This window comes from Aedes albopictus, chromosome 3 (assembly GCF_035046485.1).
Source record: "Aedes albopictus strain Foshan chromosome 3, AalbF5, whole genome shotgun sequence".
NCBI lineage: Eukaryota > Metazoa > Arthropoda > Insecta > Diptera > Culicidae > Aedes > Aedes albopictus.
Genome location: NC_085138.1, coordinates 216,596,813 through 216,610,575, shown reverse-complemented (window position 1 = coordinate 216,610,575; position 13,763 = coordinate 216,596,813). Strand labels below are relative to the sequence as shown.

The window sequence follows — 13,763 nt, the reverse complement described above, 5'->3', positions numbered from 1 at the left end:
ACTGCTTTCTTATAAAACTCGATGCATCCTTATAGATACCCACACTTTGAAATGAGCGTCGCGAATTAGCCATTGTATCATTTATCAATGACTAGCTGTCCCGACAAACGTCGTACTGCCTGCCTACTGTGTTTTTGACATGCAACTCTAAAGAGACGTCCCCCGTGAAGTCATCTGTGTAACGACTCTAAGTCGTTATCACCCTTACTATTCAATATTAATTAGGATTCCTCAGTAAATATAATGTAATTGTCACTTATGTGGAACATCGGCACTTTTACCCTAGTAGCGATAAAGTTTGCGTTTAAGTGTAAAAACAGTAAATATAATAAGTCGCCCGAGCACGCACATGTGAATCAACGGTTCACCGTTCGTTAAGATAAACACATACTGCTAGAGGTTAGAACCCTAGGTTAGAACAGAACGTTCCGAGCGAGCACGTTGGAATCTACGAACCACCGTTTACGTAAATAGTAAATAGCGAGTCACGTGGGGTTCAACGAATGTCCGTTAACACCCAAATGTATGAACTAGGTAGCCAAAACAGACGTGTGTACAGTCATAAATATTACTTGAAAGCCAACTTATAAAAGACATTACTGTGTTCAGAGGGAGTCAGTCAGTATGTAGGCAGTTAATAGTTGAGTTTATAGAAGTTAGTTGATAGGAGTTAGTTTATAGGTAGATGAAAGTCTATAGGGAAGTCTAGATGGGGAGGTCTAGAGAGTGGAAGTGGGAGCTGTGCTCAAGTGTTAAGTTTTAGTTTTAAGTGTTTTAGTTTTATAAGAACAATGGACAATATAAGTGAAGAAAGGAAGTGATTTAGGGGTAGGCGGGGCAATATGGACACCCGGGGCAGAATGGACACCCTCAATATTTTGAAATATGCGAATTTTTTTGAATTTTTAATGAATGGAGAATATAGTCCATTTGTCTAAAACGTAGTTTCAGAAAATAAACATTCGAAATTAAAATTATACTTAATTTTACACGAAACAGTTGCGTCCTCCGTTTTTTGTGCATGGAAATTATAATTTTCACACCATCTAAAATAAGATTTAGTGATTAATTTATTGCAGGTCGATTAAAACCTGATATTTCTAGAATACATGCAAGTAGTTTTGCTGTATCTACATGCTTAACATGTTTATATTTTCTTCTTTATTATATCAAAAATCAAGTTTGGAAATATCTTCTGCTGCCGGGGCAAAATGGACACTAGCGTGGTTCAAAAAATCGTTTTTGCTCCACACCACTTATTCGATTCCTATCCAGATTAAATGCCTTCTCCCAAAATTTGAGCTCATTTGGTTGGAAATTGAGACTGCACAAGCCCTTCAAAGTTTGTATGGGAATTACTATGGGAAAACGATGTTTTTCATTCAATCCACCGTAGCATTTCCCCAAGTGCCCTAGTGGGTTAGTCGACCTTTGGTAATCCTAGGCCACTCTATCAGCTACAACTTTGCCGAAGACCTTATTCAAATCGGACGCCTCATTAATTAGTTATCGATTTGTATCCAACTGGGCAAACTTTAACAGTGATCCTCCAGCTTCCCAGCAGGCAACATTGCTGCATATGGCGCCAAAGATAGCACACTGAAATCATGGCTACTATGTTTCACTGCAAAATGCAGTGATGCCCACCGAATAGTTTAACCATCATAATCAAAGATTTCGATTCTGGATAAAAATCGGTAACTAATTAATGGGGCGTTCGATTTGAATGCGGTCTTCGGCAAAGTTGTAGCTGATAGAGTAGCCTAGGAGTACCAAAGGTCGACTAACCCACTAGGGCACTTGGGGAAATGCTACGGCAGATTGAATGAAAAACATCGTTTTCCCATAGTAATTCCCATACAAACCATGAAGGGTTTGTGCAGTCTCAATTTTCATCCAAATGAGCTCAAATTTTGGGAGAAGGCATATACCTAATCTGGATATGAATCAAATAAGCGGTGTGGAGCAAAAACGATTTTTTGAACCACGCTAATGGACACTCACCTTTTTGCAGGAAGCGGCAAGGGAAAAATATAACCTAAATCACAAACAAACCAAATTCTTCGATTTCAGTATATTTTCGGTTAAATGTTCACTATAGTAGACATAGGGTGAAACAATTTGGTCAAAAAACGACAGCAGTGGAAAATAGTTGTTCTAGGCACAGCTGTACATGCCGACAAAAACGAAGCTTTATCCAAAACAGCCTGAATTTAAATTAACTGAACAAAAATGAACTAGTTCGGCGTATTATTCATCCATAATAGTTGTTTTGTAGTGAAATGACTTTATAGGTGTAAATAATGTACGAAATTCGTAAAAGTCTCGTGGTGTCCATATTGCTACATGGGGGTGTCCATTCTGCCCCGTATGTTTGAAGACGGTGATGAAAAACTAACATTTTTCATAACATTTTTTGAAGTGGATAAATCATTTTTCTTCGTGAGCATTCTTATGCAATGGATGCTAAATAGACTTTAAAAGGATACATGTATCAAAAAATAAACTTTTTTGACATCGTGCTAGGTAAAGTTGGCAAAAACCTTAGGGTGTCCATATTGCCCCGCCTACCCCTAGCAGTCAATTTGATGACAGTACCAGGGGGGGGGGGGGGGGGAAGGAGGGGGGAATAAAGTACATCTTTTGTACATCTGTATGGGAGCCCTCCGTTCCAGAGACCGGAGAGGTCTCACACCAAGCTAAGAACCTTTTTAATTACGTAAGGATTTATGGGGGGAGGGGGAGTGGTTTAAGAAATCTTACGCGCCATTCAAAAATATTTGGGTTTTCTCATAAAAAAAATCTTACAAGGGGGGGGGGGGTGTTGGGTGGAAGGGGTGTCGGAAAATAGCAAAAATTCCCTTACGTAATTAATGGACAGCCCCATACAAAATTCGACGGTGATTGATTCAGTAGTTTCCAAATTCATAGCGGTCAGACAGACAGACAGACAGAAATTCATTTTTATGCAGGGTCTGGAACCATTTGGGCAGGAGCACCTATTTTGGGCACTTGCTGCTATAACTCAGTCAATTTTGAACCGATTGACTTGATTTTTGAGACACGATCTGATACGCACAGTATCTAACCATGTTCAAAAATTCAAGTCAATCGGTTTGAAATTGACTGAGTTATAGCAGCAAGTGCCCAAAATAGGTGCTCCTGCCCAAATGGTCCAAGACCCTATATAGATTTAGTACCTCAACGCATTCACTGCTAACCTACTATCAAGCATCAATTTCTATACTCCTGCTAGACTATTGATAGGTGGTAATCTATTTGCTCAAAACAGAAAACGAATAATCTGTTCGTTTTCTGTTTTGAGCAAATAGATTACCACCTATCAATAGTCTAGCAGGAGTATAGAAATTGATGCTTGATAGTAGGTTAGCAGTGAATGCGTTGAGGTACTAAATCTATATAGGGTCTTGGACCATTTGGGCAGGAGCACCTATTTTGGGCACTTGCTGCTATAACACAGTCAAAATTTGGCCCTTCAAATCAAAATACTGCCCTTGTAAGCATATCTGTTCCATGTTGTTTTCAACGCATACTATCCTACCGCTTCAACTTCAGTTATATCTTAAAATCAATATCAGAAAAATGCTTAACGTTATCGTGGAATATGTATTTGTAAAGCAAGATGAAAATAGTAGATTACGCCACAAGGTGCAGAATGAAGATTTTTACAGCACGAGTCGTACATTTATCCTACCTACGACGAGTGCTGTAAAAATCGAGTTCTGCACCGAGTTGTGTACAACGTTTTTTGCAATTTCATAAATTACCACCTGAGGATAGTTTTTGACAAAACTTTTTCGTCAAACTGCACAATGATGTTCATAGGCATGTTCAAGAAAGTCTGGTCACAGCAGATTATACTGTGCAGTTGTCACAATTTTTCAAACCAGAAACTTCCAAGCTTCCAGAAACAATCAAGAAGTTGACCAGAACTGAAAACAGTGCTGTAATGGTTTATTACGCAACGCAAATCAGTGCTGTAATGAACCATTACAGCACTGTTAGTGTGGGAAAGTAGGCCTTTCCTGGGCCTGTTTGCGTGAGGTAAAACAGCCCATCACGATGAGAAATTACAAAAAAAAATATTAAATTAACTTCAAATTGATTTGTGACTGAGAAAACACGGCTTGCATGCAAAACAACATAGGACAGATATGCTTAGCAGGGCAGTATATTAAACATAAAACACAAGATAACATAACATTTGAACACAGAGTTCTCACCTGTCTTTCAGAAAATCTGCGCAAGCATCTCGAACTTTGTTCAGTTGTAGAAAGGAGGCTCCAACCATCAGTCCTTGAACATTTTGATTATCAATTTTAACCACTCCGCTGTATGCAAAATTTATCAAACTCTCCAAAGCACTACAAAAAAAAAATAAATCATTTAAAATTACCACTGATTAAGGTACTACTTACTGGGGCTCTATTTCCTTCATTGTTATTTCTTTAATCCTACTTTCGGCCATATTATGAGTAAACATAGCGTAGAAATAGGGAATTGTGGCGGCCAGTACTATCCTATGTGCCGAGAACGAATGGTTATCAACCTGTGACATGGAACGGTAAAGGAAAATATTAAGTAAGGCGGATGTTAAATACATAGCTAATATAGTCCGATATAACTCACCTTGAGAGTCACATCACACAGTTTCCCCTGCCTGCGAATTTCCTTCATCAAAGGAAAACTCTCGGCAAACAAGCTGTCCTGTTTGAATATTTCATAAGAACTTTCATCCGACCCCAACTCGCAAGATGTGTCCATGTTCGATCACTTTTTTCGAATGATTACCACCAACAAGCTTTTCAAACTGGATGTTTACCAAAGCGCATTTCACAGGCAAATTTCGGGACAATCGACAATGGACTTATCCACGGTCTTCTTTTTCCTCAGGATTGCTTATTCTTTGCTTCTGTAACTGCGGGCACTGTTTACAAAAAATGACATATTCATGAACATCAAGCGATCGAAAGTTCACTGAATGTTCACCGGATCTCGCCGGATGCAAGATGTGAGCAGTGATTTTAGTAAACACGGCCCGCAGTTACCGTTTCACAGCATGCTGTCAGTTGGCATGTGACGTCATCGTGGTTAAGTTAACTGTGTATACACGCTAACCTGAAACTACCCATCGACTGGGTCGATTCGACCCGGATTTTTATGTTGTTGGCAGTTGTCAAAATCCGGGTAACCCGAAAACCCAGATTCGCTGAATTTGGGTAAAGATCTGGGTAATCGGCACTTTGTCACTTTTCAGCTTGAGAATATGGCGGCGGTCAGGAGAACGCTGGAAGCTATGAATGTTTTCGCGAAAAATATGCCGATAAATGACGGGAAAACAGTGGAATTATTCCGGGGAACTGTTTTCCAGTGAATAGCACGTGGCAACTGAGAGCTTTTTAATCAAAATCTAATTTGGAAATAAATTAACAAAATCAAGGCCCCGGAGGAGCTGGGTATCGTTTACCCAGATTTTGCCACCAACATCGGTAACCCAGATTTGAGTAAAGGGGCCTTTACTCAGTTTAGAGTAACTGCAGTTTTGCTCAGTCTGGGTCGCTTTGACATCAATCTGGGTAACTGAGGGTTAGCGTGCATGAAATGAGCGATCAGCTGATCCGAAACGTCTCGTAAAATGCAAGCATAACTTTTCAATCCGACGTAACTCGAGAATGTAAACAAATCCGGGTTTACTGTTGCATGCATGCATGATTTATTGCTTAATTCAAGCATAACTTTTCAATCCGACGTAACTCGAGAATGTAAACTAAAGACACTATATGCAAAAACACGAAAATTATTGAAGAATCCATATCACTGTTTGATGATTCATTGCTTAATTTGTTTAACTAAGCATATTATTCGAAACGACGTATCTAACTATTTTGATGTTTACAACTTTGCTGATAGATACACCGTTTTACATTTTTTACATTTACATTTACATTTATTTTTCAAATAATACGGCAACCTGCCAGCTTAAGCCATACATCAGGTCAAGGACACTTACAAATATTTGAGATTTACAAAATGACATATTTTAGTGTTAGGGGTTTGGATAGGTGTTAGTGTCTCAGGTGTTAATTATACATCTTCATGCTCGATTAAGCGCAGCTTTGAAGGTTGACATCGTTGTTTGGTTCCTTATGGTCAGTGGTTGTGAGTTCCAGGTAGATGCCCCGTAGATTAGGAGACTTCTGCGAGTACTCGTTGTGTGGCGTGGTATGATGAACGACTTCGCACGCTGATTGTTTCCCCTCCGTACATGTTGTGCTATGTACTCAGGAGCCTTTCCGTTGTACACAGTGTGCATGAAGCAGCAAACTCAGATAGTTCTCGGTCAGGTCACATCCCATTAAGGTGTGTCGGACCGCTCTGGTAGAATCAAACCGTCGGAGACCATAAACGAATCTTATCACCGACTTGAAGCAGCGATGAAGCTGTTCTTTTTGAGCAGCAGACAATCCCGGGTAATACACAGCGTCGCAATACAGGAAAAACGGAATCAGCACAGCTTGAGCCAATTTATGTCTGGTCTGCATAGATAGCACCTTCTGGAACCGGCGGAACGTGCGAAGGGTGTTGTATACTTTCATGGACCATTTCAAGCGAGAGTCCATGATGAGTCCAAAGTTCGTTACTTCGTCCGATAGATCAATAGTTTCACCGCAGAAACGAACATCAATCTGAGGGTTCACAACGCCGTCTTTGCAAAAAATAATGGCCTTTGTTTTGGCAGGATTTGGAAAAAGTTTGTTTTGATATATGAGAAAACCAAACGACGTATCTAGCCAAAATCAAAAGTAACAGATACACCAAACTGGCACCATACAAAAGCGACGTATCTGGCATGACGTATCTCGAACCAACCCGGTGTATGTGTGTTTTTGTCAAAATTCATTGTGAAAATGATATGGAATGAGTAGGTTTTGTTTCTTACCTAGTGCGTGCTATATCCCTGGTGATGTTAAGCACGAAAAAACTTATGAAAAGTCTTTTTATAAAAAAAAAAACTATTTTAGTGAAATGGTCGTCAACATTGACCACACTGAAAAAAGAGTCAAGGTAACGGTGACCAAATCGAGGGTGAAATTAAGACACTTTTACCACTTGATTTTGGTAGACCATGAATTATTTTTGAAACTACCATGTGCAGGGTACAATTTACCATGCCGCTTTTTATTTACATTTTACGGTATTTTCAAATATTATTCCATAGTTAATTTTACCATGTGTGTCACATGCGGCATGGTAAGTTTGACTATCGTAACATAGTTTGAATTACTATGTACGTAATTCAGCAGTAGTGTCATCCGTTATTGCTCACGTTTAAAAAAAACTGTAGATGAATAATTAACATAAAGTTTAGTACATTTTAATCAAATAAAGTTTTCAATAAATACATATAACAAACATTTTTATAATAAATTTCCGGGAGATGTTGGAGCGGAGTTTTTTTGGTCACCATCAGCGGAGCCGTTAAAAACCCACAGAGTAATTTTCCGACCCGGATGCTTCTAGAGGATGCCTACAGGCTGTAGCTGAAGTTCTTGATTTCACTCTTTCGAGCCCCAGATTTTCAGCGATTGCTATTGTGGTCTCCATATTTTTCCGCCTGTTGGGTGAATTTAAAAATGTATCTTTCCCTTTGAATGAATTGACGATTATCTCACCCACTAGCTCAAACGACGGATCATTGGATGGGGAACAATTTTCTCCGCTCAGTTCGCCCAGGATGCATTAAAATTGATCACGCATTTCTCCTGTCCTGGACATCCAGATAAGTATTCCAATTACCTACGGTGGATTAGGCTTTAATAAGAAATTTTCTTTTTGTGATGAACAAACGATTTACTCACCAATAAAACATAATTTGGATTAAACTGCAACGGGTAGTGCAGTTGATTCTTATTGAAGCAAACACGATTGACCGTGTGAGGGTATTTTTTTATTATCAAGAATGATGCCTGTTCATGGTAACCATAAAAAAGGCATGGTGTACAATAATATAGTAGAATGTACAATACAAACATAGTTAAATTGAGCGGTATAAATAGTGATAATGGACTTATCCACGGTCTTCTTTTTCCTCAGGATTGCTTTTTCTTTTCTTCTGTAACTGCGGGCACTGTTTACAAAAAATGACATATTCATGAACATCAAGCGACCGAAAATTCACTGAATGTTCACCAGATCTCGCCGGATGCAAGATGTGAGCAGTGATTTTAGTAAACACGGCCCGCAGTTACCGTTTCACAGCATGCTGTCAGTTGGCATGTGACGTCATCGTGGATAAGTTCATGACAATTCATCAAGATGGCAAAAGCATAGTAGTCATTCCCAGATGCTGGTGTTCGGAACAATATTCATGGTAATGGTAACTAAAATGTGGCATGGTAAAAACAAAAATGGTTGGATAGTTCCTAATACTATGTTATTTTTTTCAGTGCATGAATTTACTCAGATCAGAGAAAAACCCGAATAAAAAATACAGTATAAAAACCGAACGATATATTGTAACAGTACTATTTAGAACCATATTTTTACAATAGACACCACTGTAAAAATAAAAATACAAAAACAATAAGATGTAATGTAGGATACCATACCATTAATTGTAAATAAGATTTTTACAATATATTATACAGGTTGTTAAGTATCGTAACAATATAAAAAAATATTTTTCTCCACATATATTTTTTTGCAAAACCATACATTTTATTGTTAATGAATTGTTCAAAATACTGTGAAACTCGCTAGCTCAATGAATGGTGAATTCACCTCAGGGTCGTATTTCCCCAACTTACCTACCAGTCCTTTTACCGACCCGGTTCTCACCAGAATTCATTCACCAGTGGGAACGCAATGGAAAAAGGAACACTCAACTACAGGAGGACCCAATTAAACCGGAAATCAGATGCGCAAAGCTTATACACTCTTAAATTCTCAAAAGCCTAAAAAGAAATAATTTTGCTGTACACCACCAGAGGACGAGGCATGATGGCTTCTTTGCAAGCCCGAACAAAGCGGAAGAAAGCAAATAAAGAAAGTGGAACTTATTTATCCAGGGATGCGCAGTTGTAAAGAATCGCTACCACCTGATATACAAGTTTACATATTTAGTTTATTCGCCCCCTTAGGGCCTCTACTCTCTACTCTCAACGTCACACTTAATGATAGGGTACTTGCGTGAGGGCTTCGTCTTGCCCTGGATCCGGATCCTGGTGGGTATCGATGGTGGTCTTCGAAGGCGGGGTGGCATGCGGTGGTGATTGGCTGGGTGGTCGTCTCAAGCGGGCCTGTGGCCGCCGGAGGGGATGGCTTGGTATACTGCGGAAGTCTCAAGCGGGCCTGTGGCCGCCGGAGGGGGTGGCTTGATCGGTGGTTTGATGATGACTTCAGGCGGGCTCAAGCGGGCGGGTTGCCGCCGGAGGGTGGGGTGGCTTGCTTCGATGTGGGCTTCTCAAGCGGGCCTGTGGCCGCCGGAGGGGATGGCTTGGTATGCTGCGGACGTCTCAAGCGGGCTTAACGCCGCCGGAGGGGATGGCTTGCTTCGATGTGGGCTTCTCAAGCGGGCTAAACGCCGCCGGAGGGGATGGCTTGTTTCGGAGGGGCAGCGGAACTCTCCAATGAGATTCCGGGCCGCCGGATCGGATGGTTGATTCTGATGGGCGATATCTTTGTACGGGATATTGTTCGAGGTGCAAAATGGCGGATATCCGAAGGACAATGACACAATAGCAGTCCCAACTCCGATTGTCGCCGGGACAATAACGTCCGACAGGCTATTGTCGGTTTGACAATGGCGGCTTGCCTATTGTCTGGGTGATCTTGGAACTGGGAACCACTGGCGCCGAGGAGTTCCGTAGCAGGCAGATCCTTCACTTTTCTGTCCAACGATGGCTTGTTGACGGTGTGCGCAGGGTTCTGGATCGCCTTTTGGCAGACAAAAACTCCCGGAGAAGCGCTGGGAACCTGTTCCGAAGAACAAAAGAAAAAGGCCCACTGATGGACCTGCCATGTGGCATTAGTACCCTATCGTGTGACGTTTTTAACTATTTCTCCCCTATTCTCAACTCGTTTATACAATTACCTTTTTCAAAAAACGTTACTTTCACCGAAATACTTGTTTACCGTGTACTTTTAGCACTAGTTAGCTTTCTATATAGGAATATTGGTTTTAATACATTTTTAGGTTATACAATATTTTTCTTCACCCACCGTACTACTAGTTTTAAGGAACTTTTTGTACACTTTCTTCACCGTACTATTAGGTTTAAGGACGGCCTAACTGCTGAAAACTTTAACAAAAACACACAATTAGATTAATAAGATCACTACACTTTCTTTAGGTTCAACCTTTCTTGAAATTTAATATCACGACGCGCACTTCTAATTCTTCTGGTGGTTGCGACAGAAAAGAATTTCCTTTGCAAGTGGCCGAGTTAATAAGGGATAGTGTATAATCGGAGCTCAAACTTCGTAAAAGTCCGAAGTTTGACACCTAAACTTCTCCTACCTTTCGCATTTAATTTCTTGAGCGGATTAATTAGCGCCACCTATTTGTTATTTTTTTATGGTAGTTTGTGTTTGTTTTCCTTCGCGTGTCACTCGCCGAAAATAAATATCCGTGAGTGGAACGGGCTGGAATTGGGCCTCGTGAGTGCCATCTGTCGTCCACTCAATTCGAGAAAGTGATAGTTGGTACTCACTCGTGGTGAGATCGTTGCCGGGTGTATACGACAAAAGGGAATTCTTTGCTTTGTGGTGAAGCCATCAAATTCGTCATTGAAACCGACGGTTACATTACCCTATCGTCCCGGGGGGGAAGGGATGCTAAGAAATGTATAAGTCATGTTTAGTTTTCTTTACATCATTCACTATCTTATGCTTCAACTCGTGAAACATAAGTAGGAATCAAAAGTAAAAGTATTCAGTTTTTTTTTGAGTGTATGTCTTCACTCACGAATAAGCGGAAAAGACTATGATCGTAATGTCATTTATGAGTGCGCACTCAGAAGGTGAAGTGAGAACCGACTCCTGCCCGGCTGACATGTTGGCTGTGGTTTACCTTCGCTGCCGAAAAATTCAACAGGAATCAGAAAAAGGTGAGAAACTCGACAAATTTCCATAGATATTTCTAAATTTGAGCTCATATACCGCATTTAGTTCACTACTGGACTGCGAACTGCGACTTTATAAGTGCGAAAACGTAAATAAAAGTGCGCGATTGCATCAAATTAGGTTGATGTCTTTGGCGCACTATTTCTTCAATCTATGGAGAACAAGTGCTCTGAAGACACCGAGTTGATTTGATGCAATCGCGCATTTTTATTAGCGTTTTCGCACTCGTGAAAACTAGTGCGATAGTCCAGTGGTGAACTAAATGCGCTATATTTTGATTGATTACACTTCTCGTTTGGTGTTGATTACGTTTAGCAGTTATGTGGAACCAACCGAAACGTCCACGGAAGGCTGGCGAGCTTCTAAAACCCTGGAGGTGCCGTGTCAGAACAGATTGGAGGCGGCTAAAATTTCTAGAACGGGATCCCAACTTTCCAATTGGATTTTCCCTCATTCAGAGTCCGGATCAGCTGAACGGGGCAAACGATTTCCAATCAGATAAGTATATACAAAACGTTAACATGAAAACAGATACTTTGTGGTTTGTTTACTTTTAGGAGGACTTTAAATCGGCGGCAGAAAACACACCGATGGACTTGCCTGAATCGTCTGCTAATTCATAAGAACTAGTACCAACTCGGGAAATTACAGTACAGGGCACATATAGTGGCCCGAGCTTGGCGTTGTATTTATCAATTGCCGAAGATTGCCGGAAATTTCGTCGGAAGACTTTTTGTCCGGCTGTGAACACGGGTGCAGTTTTTGGATGTCGTAAATTGTAGATTTTGTTGTTCTTTTCATTTTGCTTTTTGAGATTGTTTTTAACTAGGTCGTAAATAAATTTGTCTATATCGGTTTTCTTTTTTAGCCTTTCTTCTTCCGAGACTTCTCGGGAATCGCGGTCTATGCGATGTTGGTCTCCAGTTTCGACAATTTCGTGCCCAAAAAGGGTTTTGTATGGCGTGAAACCAGTTGCGGAGTGAGGAGTGTTATTCAAGACGTACTCTATTTCGGACACTCTTGTATCCCATAAAGTTTGGTCCGACCGAACATATGTCCTCATACAAGCATTTATAGTTCTGTTTAGCCTTTCAGTTGGATTTGATTGGCTGTGATGCCGGGAGTTAGTCCAATGCTGTATGTGGTATCTTTCAAGGAGGCTTCTAAATTCCTTGGAGAGGAATGACGAAGCATTATCTGAGATTAGATACTCGGGTGTGGAATAGCGTCGAAACCAGTTTTCTTCTAGGATTTTGCAAACCTGATGGGTGGAAATTTTCCTCACCGGGAATAATAGACAAAATTTCGAAAATAGGTCCACTATGACCAGAAGGTGGCAGTTTCCCTGTTTACTCCGCGGTAGCGATTGGATGAAATCCAATGCTATTATTTGGAAGGGTTTTGTAGTGATCCTGGGTTGACCTGGTTCCGGATATTGAGCTCGATTGGCAGGTTTTGATTCCTTGCACATGGAGCATTTTTGAATGTGCAATCGTACATCTCTATTCATTTGTGGCCAATAGTACTTTTTTCGAATTTTTGCCATGGATTTCTCAAATCCAGGATGAAGACTGTCGTCATGTTCTGCTTTAAGGATCTTTGGCCGCAGGTCAGTGGGAACACAGGTTTTCCACTCGAACCCGTAATCTAATTGGTCGTGGGACGAGGCGACAAATTTCTGCAATACGCCGTTGTCCACTTTAAAATCTTTATATTTCTCAGGTTCTTCGGAGACGTGCTTCAACATTTCGCTGTACCAATCAACCTTCTTGACCACTACGTGGAGCTCTTCAATGGCACGAGATAGAGCATCAGGCACCACATTGTCCACTCCCTTGCGGTGCTTAATCTCCATCTCGTACCGTTGAAGTTCGATGCTCCACCGGCAAAGGCGAGAAGACGTTTTCCAGCTGCTTCTCAGGATGTACGTGAGGGCGGAAGCGTCGGTGTAGACCGTGAACTTTGTGCCCTCAATATAGCAACGGAATTTGTCGATGGACCTAAGGACGGCCAAGGCCTCCTTTTCCGTCGCACAATATCTCTGTTGGGTGGTTCCTAACTTTTGCGAGAAGTAGGCTATCGGTTTGTCTAACCCATCGTAAGATTGGGTCAAAACCCCGGCGATTGCGACATCGCTCGCATCACAGTGGATGTCAAATGGCCTTTTGAAGTCGGGAGTTGTGAGTATCGGTGAGGTAATGAGAAGTTCTTTTATATTAACGAAAGCAACTTCGGAACTTTCGTTCCATTTTACAGACTTTGGTTTGTCTTTCAGAAGATCGGTGAGGGGTTGTACAACTGCGCTGTAGTTTGATATAAATCTCCGGTAATAGTTACACATGCCCAAGAATCTTCTTAGGGCTTTAAGTGAATTGGGCCTCTCGAAATTAACTATTGCCTCGATGCGGTCTGGATTTGGCCTTAGTCCATGCTGGCTAAGTATATATCCAAGATAGGGCACATCAGCGACGCAAAACTTGGACTTGGTCACATTGATGGATAGGTTGGCGGTTCGGAGTCTCCTGGCCACCTCTCGAAGTTGTTCCAGGTGCTCCTCAAACGTGTCGCTTATGACGATTATGTCGTCCAAATAAACGAACACGTTTGGTTCCAGTTCA

At 41.1% G+C, this 13,763-nt stretch overlaps 1 protein-coding gene and 1 long non-coding RNA gene across 5 annotated transcripts in view; both read right to left on the bottom strand.

The window, feature by feature from the left end:
• LOC109419430 (kelch-like protein 18) overlaps positions 1-4,916 on the bottom strand; it is a 386,574-nt gene extending 381,658 nt beyond the window's left edge. For all 4 annotated transcript variants that reach the window (XM_062858821.1, XM_062858820.1, XM_062858819.1 and 1 more), the window contains exons 1-3: positions 4,651-4,916; positions 4,440-4,570; positions 4,245-4,385 (exon numbers count right to left, since the gene is read on the bottom strand). In XM_062858821.1, the coding sequence (XP_062714805.1) occupies positions 4,245-4,385; positions 4,440-4,570; positions 4,651-4,785 (407 nt within the window). In that variant the 5' untranslated portion in view covers positions 4,786-4,916. The remainder of the gene's footprint in view (positions 1-4,244; positions 4,386-4,439; positions 4,571-4,650) is intronic.
• A 205-nt stretch (positions 4,917-5,121) lies between these two features.
• LOC115256035 (uncharacterized) lies at positions 5,122-8,296 on the bottom strand. The gene is made up of 3 exons (XR_003892460.2): positions 7,881-8,296; positions 7,695-7,818; positions 5,122-7,636 (listed from the first exon to the last, which is right to left on the bottom strand). It is a non-coding gene; the product is annotated as an uncharacterized LOC115256035 (long non-coding RNA).
• Positions 8,297-13,763: the final 5,467 nt, after the last annotated feature.